The 16,229-nt window shown below is 36.4% G+C and overlaps 1 protein-coding gene across 1 annotated transcript in view; it reads right to left on the bottom strand.

The window, feature by feature from the left end:
• Positions 1 to 9,389: 9,389 nt before the first annotated feature.
• LOC101847181 (protocadherin-11 X-linked) overlaps positions 9,390 to 16,229 on the bottom strand; it is a gene marked incomplete in the record, with an annotated part of 12,548 nt that continues 5,708 nt past the window's right edge. Inside the window, 5 exon segments of the mRNA XM_013080645.1 lie at positions 9,390 to 9,533; positions 11,465 to 11,680; positions 12,421 to 12,510; positions 14,036 to 14,260; positions 15,916 to 16,005. Coding sequence (XP_012936099.1) covers positions 9,513 to 9,533; positions 11,465 to 11,680; positions 12,421 to 12,510; positions 14,036 to 14,260; positions 15,916 to 16,005 — 642 coding nt within the window.

Consider the following 16,229-nt stretch of genomic DNA (forward strand, 5'->3'; position numbering starts at 1 on the left):
TTATTTCGTTGAAAAAATATCCATTTATCTTGAATACAAGTCGAAATATTTGCGAAAGAGTAAGGTGGGGGTCACTTGTTTTCGGATGTAAAATTAGTGAGAAAATAGCCACTAAAGATTAGTTATTTCTTTAGCTTAAGAGTCCGTGGTAACTGAAAATTTACATCTTCTGTAAATTTTAATCTAGGTTTTTCGAAAAATCCACACTGAAATGAGTTTTTTAATGGGCATGAAAGGTGTTAAGCCAAAAAAAACCCCACAAATTGATAAAAATTCACAAACCTTCGGGAAAATGCAATTATTTTCCCTTTGATTATTTTGACGAGAGCCTGATTCCACCACGCTGCCTCACAAATGTGTCTTTGTGGATTTAAACGTTTACAATCAATTAGAAAAAATATGAAACAAAAATATACAAGTCTTATTTCGAAATCTGAACCCTCGGCATTCAGCCGGGATCATAAATTGATTGAAACATGAACTTTCGCCAACGATTGGTGGGTTCACTGGTGCAGTTTGTTTCTTCTATCCTATCAAACATCTTTCCTCTTTCATTCCCCTCCTTCTTATCTTTGTAACTTTCCATCCAAACCTCATATCTGCAGCCTTTATATGACCTATTTTGCGGTACAAATGTCATAAAACTCGTTTTTCTAAACCTAACATTAGACATGACCTTTCATAAGTTGACCGAGATTTTTAATCAGCTGCACCACTTTGGTCTGCGTCGCTTTCTTGCTTTTTGCCTCCCTGTCATATTTTCTAGTTTTAGTAAGTATTTTACAGCACAATTAGGTCATGTAAGCCCCAAAGATTTGAGATTTGCAAAAGAGTAATAAACACAAAAAAGAAGGAGGAATGGTGAGGGAGATACATGTGCGATAGGAAAGGAGGAGCAAACCAAGCCACAAGCCTTTTTCTTACAGATGTGTATTTGGTACAAAGTGGCGCCCCATTTAGCATGAAGTGAATCGAGACTTGGACACTTCGCTACCCTAGAATTACAAAGTTAAATGTGAGGCGGCGTGGTGGAATCAGGTTCTCGTCAAAATAGTCAAAGTGAAGAAACTTGCATTTTTCCGCAGGGTTGTGAATTTTTGTTTTTTTGGCTCAACACCTTTCAAGCTCAATAAAGAACTCATTTCAGTGTGGATTTTTTTTAATGGTTGATTAAAGGCGCAAAAGATGTAAATTTTCAGTTACCACGGACTCTTAAGCTAAGGAAATAACCAACCTTTGGCGGCCATTTTCTCAGTAATTTTACCCCTGAAAACATGTGACCCCCACCTCCTTCATTCGAAAAATATCTCGACTTGTACTCAAGATAAATGGATATTTTTTTCAATGAAATAAAGACAAATAAACAAGCTTTAAGATGACCCCAATATCTCTACAGGCCCAAAAATTGACGAGAGCCTGATTCCACCACGCTGCCTCACATATCAGCTCAGTACCTAGTTTTGAGAAGTTTGACTTTAAAAATGTTGAGATTTCACAACCTGTCAAGCTTTTTCAAATAAAGTACTATGAATATCTTGATAACGACTCTGAATAATCATTTATTGATACAGCAAATAGAACATTTAGTTTCTGACCTCATGGTTTTGGAAACTCAAAACGTCCGAAAATGTCAGATGGAATTTTGTAACTCTACGGTAACGATTTTGGTATACTAGTTTTCAGTGCTTTATAATTCGATAATTATACGTGTCAATGCCTCGTCGTCCATCAAGTCTTTTACATACAGTACAGCAAGGGTCTTTGATATTGCGGTTAGACGCTTCGCCGTGGCACACAGGAGATTTGAGTTCGATTCCTGAGAGGGGAGATTTTCTTATCAAAGATTTTGTTTTTGTGCTGAAAGGTAGTATCCGTATCACCATGTGCTGGCGCTGACAGGCAGATTCGAATCCCTCCAAATAAAGGCAGTAAATGTGAGGCAGTGTGGTTGAATCAGGCTCTCGTCAAAATAAAGAAATCGAAGAAAACAGCAGTTTTCTCCTTGCTTAGCAATTTTTATCGAATTTTTGTTTTTTGGCTCAACACCTTTTATGTCTATTTACAAACACGTTCATTTGAGGATTGCACCGAAAAACGTTGATTAAAAGCACAAAAATATAAATTTACAGATTTTACTAAGTTAAGGCTGCCATTTTCTCGCTAATTTTCCCTCTTAAACCAGGTGGTCCCTACCTCCTTCAATCCAAAATATATCCACTTCTATTGAAGATAGATGGATATTTTTTCATCCAAACAAAGACAAATGAACAAGCTTTAAGATGATACCAATAACTAAATATGCCCAAAAATTGACGAGAGCCTGATTCCACCGCGCTGCCTCACAAATAGAGCCAATGGGAGCGTAAAACATCTAGCCTACACAATTAAAAACGAAACAAAAACAAAAAGCATCAACAAATTCCAAGGAGTTCGCAGCTCTTCATGCCAGACAATGTGGCGGCGCTGGTGCATACTATTATTATTAGTAGAAGTGACACAACTTTCTGCAAACTCTGTGATACCATGACGATACTGCTGTATACCTGTAACTATCATAAACGATTCATCATGTGTTGTTGTTCACTGCAAGGATTGTTTGTGTTAAGTGTTTTTTTTACGTCAGAGTTTGTTGTAAAGTGAGGAAATACCAAATTATTTTCGAAAAAATGTCCTCACCTGTTCTCATATTTCTATTTAGTATTTCAAACTTTTGTACACAATTTCTACATTACAAAGATATTTGTAACGAAAAAGAAATTATAACTTTAATGAATCCGGCGTGCAGCCTACGTGTGCAATATAATGTGAACTGAGTAATTCAGATGTACTATTCTAGTTTTTAAACCCTTATTTGTAAAGAATTGAACAATAATTAATTATCCTCAAGTAAAAGAGAGACAAAACGAAAGATAATGACGTTGACCAATAAAGTGCTTACCTCTGCCCAAAAGTGCAAGGAACGTTGTTCTCCTCGGCCCAAGAAGAAGAAGAAGAAAAGATACGTTGTATGTTTTAATTTTTGTTTGATAACTTGCACGTCTCTTTTTGTGTTTCATATTATCCATGTAAACGTACTTTGCATTACCTGTTACTTAGACTCCACCTTCCATTTTGATTTGTCTGTACACATGTACACACGTGCATGCCCCCCCTCCCCCCACATACAAACAAACAAACAAACACACACACACACACACACACACACACACACACACACATATTCAATATTATATGACTTAAGCCAATCGGCCGGTAATAAAAACTTCAGGTCCCTTTGGACAGGTTGTCACAATATTACGACAGTCCTGTGCTTTCATCGACAAAGTAGTTCAGTTGTACACCCAATACCTGTTTGAAAAGAATGCGTTTCCTCGAATTGTTAATTAACTATGGACGCTCTCAACGTGAGGAATATTTTTATTCTATCTAAGTAGTCAACTAGACTTTACCAGATACACTTTGTATGCTATATTTATACTCTGCACATTCTCATTGAGACTGCACTTTACTCTGTTCACCCGAATGACACAATTAATGAAGGGACGAGTGAAAGGATGAATAAAACGACATACTCATCTGTGTGTTCTTTTCCCCCTACAAGACGTATGAAATGATATACAAGGTGATCCAAAAAACAACAACAACTGCACAACTTGTTTTGTATATATCTTCGTCCATACTGGACTTTTGCATTAACAGATTTGCACATAATATTTGGAAGCCAAAAGGAATTTGTCTGATAATAATTTTTAGATAAGTCCATTGAATGGTCTTGCTCTCTACGGAGCATTTAAAAAACAACTCTTTTTCAACCTTGTCTCTATTTTCTAGCATGACGCACAAGTTCACGTTAAGCACACCATTAAACGTTGCAATAATCGCGCCATATTGCAAGCTTCAGCGGTCTGACACGTCTACAGAAGTTTACATGTTTAATTTTCCCAAATTTCGTTTGCCTGCTAGAGTTCATGGTCAAGTTTAGTAAGGAGCAGAGAGCTTTTGGTATTGAACATTACCTCTCCACAAACTCGCCATCCCTGACATTTCGTAAGTTTTGCCCACGGTAGGGAAAGGATGCTTACGTGCCCTCAAGACCTTTGCGTGTCACGAGGAGAGACGTTCCGTCAGTTTGGATCAAAAGTGCATCAAAACTAAAAATTTCAACAACAAAAAAACCCACTTCAAATTGAACACGCATCATGCGCAGTCCCTTTAATGTCACCAGGCTGCAGATTTCAGAAGTTGAGTCCCATGGGACGTCTATCCGTAAATAATCTGCAGCTAAGACTTTTCAACACATCAACAGTCTGCTTTCTCATGGCAGATCTTAACATACAACTGTACTAATGTTCATCTTTGCAATGCCGAGATGGCATGGATCAGAGCATGGCAATGTGTTCTCGATTCCTTGATTGTCTTGAAAAGCGGGATAATTTCCTCGATGACATTTGGTTTAGTGCAAAGCCCTATTTTCCACCCTGCAGGATATTATGCTAACTTAAAAAATGCTGCATAATGGGCACCCAACTCCCTATTGTCTATAAAACCACTTTATTCTGAATATATACATACATATACATATATATATGTGTGTGTGTGTGTGTACGTGGCTTTAAACACTCGTGGTTTAGCAAGTATTTGTGTGTGGGCGCCTTTGAACATTTCGGAAGAGGCGTTAAAAATGTGTCAAGTTCAAAGTAGGGCACGTAGAGCGCTGCTTCTAGGAATTCCAGAATGAAATCGTTAGTTTTTTTTTTAACTCTGTAAAAGAAATTAGATATCGTTTAAATGTTACAGGGATGGAAAATTAAATGTCAAAGAGAAAAGAAAGAAAAAAGTCAACCAATCTTTCCACGACTTCCTTTACAAGATTTTTTTTTAAATTGGTGAACTTTGTAATTTTGGGTGCTTTTTTCTTTTAACCATTTCCGTTTTCTAAATAAGTTTCTCCTTCGTTGATTTTATGTCAAACAATATCCTTTTGAATGAATTATATGTTCCTATTTACAGCATTCTAGAATATTTTTGTGTGCGAGATATTCAGAAAAAAGTTGTACAGTTGTTGTTTTTTTTAATCACCCTGTACTACTCCTCTGTATGATCTTACCCCATACAAGTACACACACACAAAATGATATTTCCTTCAATAATAACCCTGGCCCCACTGTGAACTCAAATCAAACTTGACTGTGATACACAACTGTATAATATAATTCATCACAATAATAATTGTTCACCATTATACACTGCGTGAAATAAAAGGTTTACCTCAGAAAACTGGATTTAACTTGTTCTTTGTTCAAGTTTTGAAAAAACCCACATTGGCATTGGTAGTCTAGTGGTTAGGCTTTCGGGCTTGCAACCGAAAGGTCATGGGTTTAAACCCTGTCATTGTGTTTTTGGGAAAAGCACTGTATTCGACTTTTCCTCTCATCAGTGGACAAGCCAAAACAAAAACCTTGCCAAACAATGTTCCAATGGAAGCACGGCCGGACAAATTCTGTACTTACGTCCATAACAAGGTTGTCCGAATTCGGCAAGGATTAGACTCAGAGAACAAGACAAGTAACATCACAATGTCTGAACCATTTAATGATGAACCTCTTGAAACGTTCAAGTCAGTTAGTCGTGAATTTGTGAAAGACACTGTCATGGCATGCCCACCTAAATCCTGTCATTTAGACCCAATGCCAACTGACTTATTGCACAGTCATATTGACGATGTTATTAATGTTATAACTTCAATTGTGAACACATCATTAAGCGAGGGTACAGTTCCACCATGCTTCAAAACAGCATCTATCTCACCTCTGATTAAAAAGCCTGGCCTTGACCCTAATGACCTCAAGAACTACCGTCCAGTATCAAACTTACCTCTTCTTTCCAACGTTTAGGAAAAAGTTGTTCTTGCACAACTTAGAGATCACCTCACAAAGAATAACTTGTTTGAGCCATTTCAGTCGGCATACAGAGAAAACCATAGTACTGAGACTGCTTTGCTCAGAATTGTCTCTGATCTACTCAATGCTGCAGATGAGGGTTTGATATCCATTCTCTCACTTTTAGACCTGTCTTCAGCATTTGATACTTTAGACCACAACATCATGTTGAGTCGTTTGTCGGATGTGTTCGGAATATCTGGCACCGTACTTGAATGGTTTCGATCTTACCTCAATGATAGATCATACTTTGTTGTTGTTGAGGGCATGCAATCCTGTCATCAATTGCTGGGATTTGGTGTGCTCCAGGGGTCAGTACTAGGACCTGTGCTGTACACTATGTACACCTTACCTCTTGGTCGTACCATCAGACACCATTCCATGCCCTACCATATGTACGCAGATGACACACAACTTTAGAAGTCAGCAAACCCAACAAAATTCAAACTCTGTTAAAAGACACCTCAGAATGTTTTGAATCTGTAAAAGCATGGATGACTGAAAATAAATTGAAATTAAATGATGACAAAACAGAAATCATGCCATGCTCAACCAGCTCAAAGATAAATGCTCTTGATGTAAAATGTCTCGCCATTGGCAAAGGTACTGTCGCTTTTTCAAACAAAGCAAAAAATTTAGGAGTAAACTTAGACAAAGACTTGTCCATGGAGACCCAACTTAACCCTCTATGTAAAATTTCATACTTAGAAATGAGAAGAATTGCTCACATAAGGAAATTTCTTCGCACTGATGCCACCAAAAAACTAGTGTTTGCCTTCATTTTGTCACGCATTGAATATTGCAATTCACTGTTCGCTGGCCTACCCGAAGAAAAAATTGCAAAACTCCAACGCATTCAAAACATTGCTGCCAGGCTAGTATTAAAGCAATCAAAACGTCATCATGTGACTCCCTTACTTAAAGAGCTCCATTGGCATCCACTGAAAGCGAGAATTGAATTTAAGTTAGCCCTACTATGCTTCAAAGGTCAAACTAACCAGTCTCCCACATACATTCAAGAACTCATTGTGCCATACACACAATCACGTGAACTAAGATCCAGTGGCTCTAGACTAATTTCAACACCTCGTGTGTCACTGAAGAAATATGGTGAGAGAGCTTTTTCTTTTTCTGGGCCAACAGTTTGGAACAATTTCCCTCATGATTTGAGAAGCGAAATAAAACTTGATACCTTCAAAAGGGGACTCAAAACACATCTATTTAAGAAATATTTTAATTAATGGACAATGCCTTTGCCTTTTTGTATGAGCATTTTTTATTGTCTGAAAGAATGTTGTTGTCAAAAATTGCGCACATGATGAATGTGTATGGTGTTAGTATGAATGCGTTTTTCATCTCCCTGGGCCCATTCCGTGGGGAAAGGCGGGATACAATTAATGCTCTTGTTATTATTATTATCATTCAAATGGGAATTTGTACCCGGATGTTGTCGGCAAGAAGAATTATGGCCTGTTCAAGAAGACACCAATTATTCAGTATTGAATATTGTGGACTGGGCGCAAGATGACTGCTAAACTGACTTCAAAATGCCTACCCCGTGCCAACAAAGACTACATGTACACTAACACATTTCCAGATAATTACATACTAAAAGGGGACGGATTAGTCATTTACGACTTAAGGCATACTAGACAATTCAAACTAGCTTCCCCAAACTAAGTTAAAATATGTCTTGATTTAGACGGCCTGTTTAAAAGCCAGAACACCAACCGTCAAAACCATGTCTTGGTATCAGTATTCACAGACTTTTAAAAAGCGTGCAAGACTAAACCTATTTGGAAAAAAAATCTCCATAGAAAGAAGCAAGGAAGCGTTGGCCGTAGTGACGTTTAAAATCTGGCAATCACTGTATCATGGATCGACAATCAAGGTTGGGTAACTCTTACAGAGCATTGTCAGCTATCCTAATCTAAATCTTTTTATGTGTGGGGAAAATGAAAGCCCCTTTCCAATCCAAGCCCTCCGACATAATTTACCTCCCCTTCTATTCTCCCAATCTCAGCTCTACCCCCGACCCAAGCCTCCTCCACTTTGCACCCCCTGTTGGTCAGACTCACCCCCACCCTCCACCACAGTGCTCTGGTCAGTGGTCAGTCCCCTCTCTGTCCGCCGACACCCAGTGTCCTCTACCTTCTCTCCGTAACAATTAGGAGGGGGGAGATACACATACATAAAAACCACCTAACAATATATTTTCTTTGTGCTTCCATCAGTACTTATGACAATGCTGTGTTCCTGTCTCTGGACAGTACTTACGACAATGCTGTGTTCCTGTCTCTGGACAGTACTTATGACAATGCCGTGTTCCTGTCTCTGGACAGTACTTATGACAATGCCGTGTTCCAGTCTCTGGAGCTATCACTACAAACTGTTGCATTGTTGTTGTGTTATCAATTGCATGTTTCCACTGCAGGAACCCCTTAGGACTCTCAACCGTTAAGTCGTGGGTTCGAATTCCGTTAGGGGTCTGACGTTGTGCTCTGTGGAAAGCCACTTCATATGTGTCTTCCTGACGTTTTCCATTTTGCAATGGGAATTATTTGTATTATTATTATTATTGTTATTATTATTATTATTATTATTATTATTATTATTATTACTATTATATTATTATTATTATTATTATTATTATTATTATTATTATTATTATTATTATTATTATTATTATTATTATTATTACTGTTCCTATTATTATTATTATTATTATTATTATTATTATTATTATTATTATTTTTGTCATTATCATTATTATTATTATTGTCATTGTTTTTGTTATTGTTATATTATTATTATTATTATTATTATTATTATTATTAATTATCTATTATTATTATTGTTATTATTATTATTATTATTATTATAATTATTATCATTACTGTTCCTATTACTATTATTATTATTACTATTATTATTATTATTATTATTATTATTATTTTTGTCATTATCATTATTATTATTATTGTTATTGTTTTTGTTATTGTTATATTATTATTATTATTATTATTATTATTATTATTATTATTATTATTATTATTAAAATCAACATTATCATTGTTATTATTATTGTTATTGTTATTGTTTTTGTTATAGTTATCATCATTTTATTTTATTTATCATTATTATTATTAGTATTATTATTATTTATTATCATTATTATTATTATTATTATTATTATTTTTATTATCATTATTATTATTATTATTATTATTATTTTTATTATCATTATCATTATCATTATTATTATTATTATTATTATTTTTATTATCATTATTACTATTAGTATTATAGTATTACTGCTAGTACTACAGTATAATGTTATAATTTTTTTCTCATTGGTTTTATCATTATAAACAACAAAAACACGCACTCACTATGGCACCCACATTTGCACACAGACAAGAAAATGAAAGCGCCCAGAACACACTACACTGCGAATAGGGGAGTTGTTTTTATTTCCAAAATGTACAGACATAAAAAAAAAAAAATCGAAACATAGGGTGAAGTCTTGTGAACGACACAGGCTTCAGAGCTGAGTTCCTGTAGAGATCTCTCTCAGCCCACGACGATGTCAGCCTGTCAGATATGAAAACAAAAGCATGAAAGGAACATATTTGTGAGGCAGCGTGGTGAAATCAGGCTCTCGTCAAAATACTCAAAGTGAAGAAACCTGCATTTTTCCGCAGTTTTATGAATTTTTATCAAATATTTGTTTTTTGGCTCAGCACCTTTCATACTCATCGAAGAACTCATTTCTGTGTGTTTTTTTCTGAAAAACATTGATTAAAGGCACAAAAAAGTAAATTTTCAGTTACCACGGACTCTTAAGCTAAGGAAATAACTAATCTTTGGCGGCCATTTTATCACTAATTTTACCTCTGAAAACCCAGCTCCTTCGAAATGCAAATATCTCGACTTGTATTCAAGATAAATGGATATTTTTTCCATCCAAATAAAGACAAGTGAATAAGCTTTAAGATGATACCAATACCTCTACATTCCCAAAAATTGGCGAGAGCCTGATTCCACAACGCTGCTTCACAATTATAGCTTGTTCAGTTTCGTTTGTCCTTGTTTAATGATGTACCAATATGCATGTAACTTTCATAACCACCCCCCCCCCTCTCTCTCTCTCTCTCTCTCTCTCTCTCTCTCTCTCTCTCTCTCTCTCTCTGTCTCTCTCTCTCTCTCTCTCTCTTTCTCTCTCTCTCTCTCTCTCTCTCTCACACACACACACACACACACGAACACACACACACACACACACAACCCCATAGTAGGCTAGCGACAAAACAAAAACATTTTTAAAATCTTGAGCCGGTAATTTCTTTATTTGGGCACAACATTGACCACCTCCCTTTTGGGTTCATACATGGGGTTACTACAATAATAATTGGTTTACAGCAACTTAGCTTACGTATTTCTTGATTTTGCGACACTGCCACCACTCTACGCTCATATTTAAGAGTAAGTAGTTCTATTTACCCCCCCCCCCCGGTCACTACCCCACCCCCGGGGCGCCTGTTAAACCTGGATAACTTTCGTCTGCCTGCGGTCAAAATGGGATAAAAACAAATCGGGAGTCTAAAAGTTACCACAGAATTTAAAAGCACTTGGAAAATAAGAAGAAAGGTTTCTGTCTTCGGCCTCTCGGTTGAAATTATAAGATATTATTTATCAACATTCAAAAAGCACGTTGCCGGTTTGAAGAAACCTTCCAATACAGCTAGATCTACCCATTGTTGAGGAGGAAGATTGTTTTCTTGGACAGTTGCAGCCTCGTATAGTGTATATTTTTTCATAAAGATCGGAAAGGGGGAAGTCGGAGTGGTTATTTGTACAGGTGATTGTCTTAGACAGTAGGCCGTTAGAGCAGATTCCGAGACTTAGAATGCTATTAAAATTTATTGCCTTATTGATTAACGTTTTTCTGCAAGCCTGTTGTGAGGCAGCGTGGTATAATCAGGCTCTCGTCAATTTTTGGGCACATAGAGATATTGGTATCATCGTAAAGCTTGTTTACTTGTCTTTATTGGATGAACAAAATATCTGTTTATTTGAAATACAAGTCGAGATATTTGAGAATGAAGGATATGGGGGTCACCTGTTTTCAGAGGTAAAATTAGTGAGAAAATGGCCGCTAAAGATTATTTATTTCCTTAGCTTAAGAGTCCGTGGTAACTGAAAATGTACATCTTATGTGCCTTTAATCAACGTTTTTCTGAAAAATCCACACAGAAATGAATTCTTTAATGGGCATGAAAGGTGTTGAGCCCAAAAAGCAAAAATTTGATAACATTTCACAAACCTGCGGAAAAATCCAAGTTTCTTCACTTTGACTATTTTGACGAGAGCCTGATTCCACCACACTGCCTTACGTATTGTCAGAGGAGGAAACAGATGCTTCAGGGGAGGGGAAAAAACCAAGACAACAGCAACAAAAAAACAACAACCCAAAACCAAACAACAAAGCAACAAGATCAATATCAATAAAGAACAAAACTGACCGAGATTTGGACAAGGACTTGTGCGTCACTGGAAAATGCAGGAAGTCCGTTGTCAGTTGCACAAACTGTAAAGTTTACGTCCCTTGAAGTCAAAGCAGAGACGACAGTTATCTGCCCTGTGTGGTCGTCAATGGCGAACTGCAGAGATGCCCCGTCGTCTTTCAAAGAATATGTGATCATTCCATTAGCCCCCATGTCAAAATCTGTCGCAAAGACCTGGGAGATAGAAGTTGATTGACTTGACGTGAGGGGGAGGTAGAGGTGTGTATATATCTCCCTATTTATTTTATGAACGATTCTTGAATGATTATGCAACATCATACTAATTATGAAATACGTTGAATTGTATATTCCAGCTTTCAGTTTAAGGCCATGAGTTGATAAAAAAAATTAGATCTACTTTTCCTATGAATAAAACGTAAAATGTGTAAAAGGGCATGTAAATCCTCCAATTCGGGAGAATACTGCCTGTTCATTTATAGTTAGATCAATAGATCGTTGAATAATCCATTTTTAGAAGTCAGCTCAATTCATTTTTGTCCCATGAGTAAAGAAACACAGTATGAAGACTTTTAGTGAGAAAGACTGTATTGTCTATGCATTGCTACTTGTGCTTGTAAAGTGCTCTAAGCTTGTGTTCTTCATTCGGGGTAGAGCACTCTATAGACGTCATATAATAAATTATTATTATGTTCATTATGTTTATAATTATTTCTTTGACGTTATTATTTATATTAGTATTAATATTTTTGTTCTTTTTCTTGTTCTTGTTTTTGTTCTTGTTTTTGTTCTTTTTCTTGTTCTTGTTCTTGTTCTTGTTCTTCTTGTTCTTCTTGTTCTTCTTCTTCTTCTTCTTCTTCTTCTTCTTCTTCTTCTTCTTCTTCTTCTTGAAACGTACCTTCATTCAACTTGATAAACCGAATTATACTGAACGTTTAAGACAAAAGCGTACTAACTTGTCCTATCCTTGTTCCAATCGGAGCACGATCCGACAGTACGAACATGTAGTTGGCAGCAGAGAATATGGGTGCGTTGTCGTTGACATCCTGAGAACAAGAAAGACAAAAATGTTTATATGTTCCAGAACTGCGTTCAGATCTAAGGTTTTACTGAGATGTTTTGACATGTCGAACAATTAAACAACTTTTACTGATCTATTTTTTATTTATTTATCAATGTATTTATTATTGTAATGTATGTTTTATAATGTTATTATTTTTTTAAAATATTTTTTTTTGGGGGGGGGGGGATTTTCAAGATATAGGCTTACTATAGTAGGTCTTGCCCGCGAAATGTAATAATGTGATATAAAGACAAGTATCTGCATGTGTTTTAGTGAGTCGCAAAGCATGATTTCACTTACTTACAAACAAGGTTGTATGCGCATCCATTCTACAGTAGAAGTCTCTGTGTCTAAATAAAGCACAAGGGAAAAAATATTTAAATAGAAAAGCACGGTGAAGCTTTGTTGGAATAAATGTGAGGCAGCGTGGTGGAATCAGGCTCTCGTCAATTTTTTGGCATGTAGAGTTATAGGTATCATCTTAAAGCTTGTTCCCTTGTGTTTATTTGGATGAAAAAAATGTCCATCTATCTTGAATACAAGTCGAGATAATTCCGAAAGAAGGAGGTCGGGATCACCTGTTTTCAAAGGTAAAATGAGTAAAAAATGACTTCCAAAGATTAGTTATTTTCTTAGCTTTAGAATCCGTGGTAACTGAAAATTTACATTTTTTGTGCCTTTAATTAACGTCTTTCAGAAAAATCCACACAGAACTGAGTTCTTTAATGGGCATGAAAGGTGTTGAGCCAAAAAAACAAAAAGTTCATGAACCAGCGAAAAAATACAAGTTTCTTCACTTCGATTATTTTGACGAGAGCCTGATTGCTCCTGGCTGCCTCACATATGTAATGTAAATGAAGGGTTTTGCAGCTCAACTTTCTATATTCATTTACATTTACTTCAAAAAATTGTAAGAAGTTGACAAAATCTATTCTCTGAAAACAGAAGTAGGAACGAAACGCAATTTTATAATGCTAAATAATTACGAGGAAAACAGTGTATTTTGATTTTTTAAAATTATTCTGACGACTTTTTAAATTACATTTGCATAAGATTATAGGATGGACGGGGCATATAGGAAAGGCCTGGCCATCTGGCGTACAGTGTATGCTGCAGTGGAACACTTCCAGTGTTCATGAATAGAAATGGTGCAATTACCCATTACCATTATCGATGAAAGTATTAATACTAATCAATCATTATTGTGATGATGATGATGATGATGATGATGATGATGATGATGATGATGATGATGATGATGATGATGATGATGATGATGATGATGATGATGGCGGCGATGATAATGATGATGCTCCTGCTCCTGCTGCTGCTGCTCCTGCTGTTTGTACTTTTGCTGCTGCTGCTTCTGCTGCTGCTGCTGCTGCTTCTACTGCTGCTGCTGCTGCTGCTGCTGTTGCTGCTGCTGCTGCTGATAATGATAATGATGATGATGATGATGATGATGATGATGATGATGATGATGATGATGATGCCGAACCGGTACTGACCACTATATTGATGTTTACTACTGCAGATGCAGATCTAGAAACAGGTCCTAAATCAGCTGCAGAGACGGTGAGGGTCACAGAATCTTGAACCTCACGGTCAAGAGCAGCTATGGAAGTTATCTGTCCAGTTATTGAGTCCACAGAAAACAGATGTGACGGGCCACTGTTCAGTATGGCGTACCTTAACATACCATTGGTACCCGAGTCCCTGTCCGTGGCTTTCACCTGCATTCATTCAAACCGTCATTGTAATACGTGAAATATAGACATTGTGAGGTGTGCGAGAATTTTAATATCTTGTTATAAAGTACAATATTTTTGTTTGTCAAGACAAAATTATTTTTTCGTGCGTGTGTGCGTGCCTCCTTGTATGTAAACATGCATGTGTGTGTGTGTGTATATATGTGTGTGTGTGTGTGTGTGTGTGTGTGTGTGTGTTTATGTGTGTGTGTGTGTGTGTGTGTGTGTGTTTGTGTACATGTTTGTATGTGTGTGTGTGTGTGAGAGAGAGAGAGAGTGTACGTGTACGTGTGTGTGTGTGTGTGTGTGTGTGTGTTTATTTACCATGCCTCAGTAAATTTCTTTGTGTTGAGATTCATCAAATGTTATAACTCATAATATCACATACATAGATTTGGGTTTTGCCATTGGTTTAAAGCCATTCACTTAAACAAGCAAGTGACTCAATATATGGGAAGTTGCCATAAAAAAGTCTCATCAAATCAGTACGTAGTTTAATTAATGCAATATTTGTATGCAGGCATTGAAAAGTTACAGTTTGTAGAACTGGTGTACGCCTACCGCTGTCTGTGGTATAGTGGATATGCGTTTCACTGTTGAACGCAGGACACTAATTTAGTTCGATTCCCGAGATGGGGGAATTTCTATCGAGTTCCTCAGTCTTTTTGCTTAGAAGTTGAATCCCTTTCGAACCAGGTAGGCAGTGTCAACCCGTCTTTTATGTAGTCTAAATGGTATAGGTGGGGGCAAAACAACACTATATTTACATTGAAAAAAGAATTGTGAGGCAGCGTGGTGGAATCAGGCTCTCGTCAAAATAATCAAAATGAAGAAACTTGTATTTTTCCGCTGGTTCGTGAATTTTTATCAAATTTTTGTTTTTTGGCTAAACACCTTTCATGCCCATTAAAGAACTAATTTCTGTGTGGATTTTCCCCGTTGATTAAAGGCACAAAAATGGAAATTTTTAGTTACCACGGACTCTTAAGCTAACGATATAACTAATCTTTGGAGGCCATTTTTTCACTAATTTTACCTCTCAAAATAGGTAAACCCCCACCTCCTTCTTTCGCACATATTTCGACTTGTATTCAAGATAAATGGATATTTGTTTCTCCCCAAAAAGACAAGTAAACAAGCTTTAAGATGATAGCAATAACTCTACACGCCCAAAAATTGACGAGAGTCTGATTCCACCACGCTGCCTCACAATTAATCATCATTGTTGGCCTGAAAGTAGCAACAACAGACTATTTAAAAGGGGTGCATGTTTAAAAAAAAAAAGATTCAATGTACTGCAGGTTAAAGAAAAGGATCGAGTATGTTTTTAAAAAGTAACAATTTTGTGAAATTATTTTTTATTGTTGTATTATCTTATACAATGCACTGAATAGCAAAAAGTCAAATAAAGGATACTATCAATAAGCTGCTCAACAGTTTTAAGCCAAGAAAGGAAATGCTTCCTCCAGACAGAAAAGTTTTATTTTTATTTTTTATTAAACCACTAGTGTACCAACAGTATGTATCTTTTCTTGATTGTAATATTACAGATGGTAGAGCTTACAAAGTACAAAGCTTGTTGTTGAGGGGCGGGGCACAGGGATATACATGTAACAAATTATTATGTATTTATAACTTACCAGTCCAATAATTGATCCTATTGGCAAGTTTTCCTGCACTGCAAACGTGTAATTTGCCTGGGAGAATATGGGTCCTTCGTCGTTGATATCCTGGAAACGGCCAAGAAAAATGTGAGGTATCGTGTTGAAATCTGGCATTTGTTAAAATAATGTTCAAGTTCTTATATGTTTGAGTAAAGAGAGCACATCGACACAATAATAGTTACTTTGTGTGAGGAAAAATTGAAACAGACACGCCTAAATGGCCGGCGGAGTGAAAGTGAAGAAGAAGAAGAAGAAGAAGAAGAAGAAGAAGAAGAAGAAGAAGAAGAAGA

The sequence above is a fragment of the Aplysia californica genome, unplaced genomic scaffold (assembly GCF_000002075.1).
Source record: "Aplysia californica isolate F4 #8 unplaced genomic scaffold, AplCal3.0 scaffold00094, whole genome shotgun sequence".
Lineage (NCBI taxonomy): Eukaryota > Metazoa > Mollusca > Gastropoda > Aplysiida > Aplysiidae > Aplysia > Aplysia californica.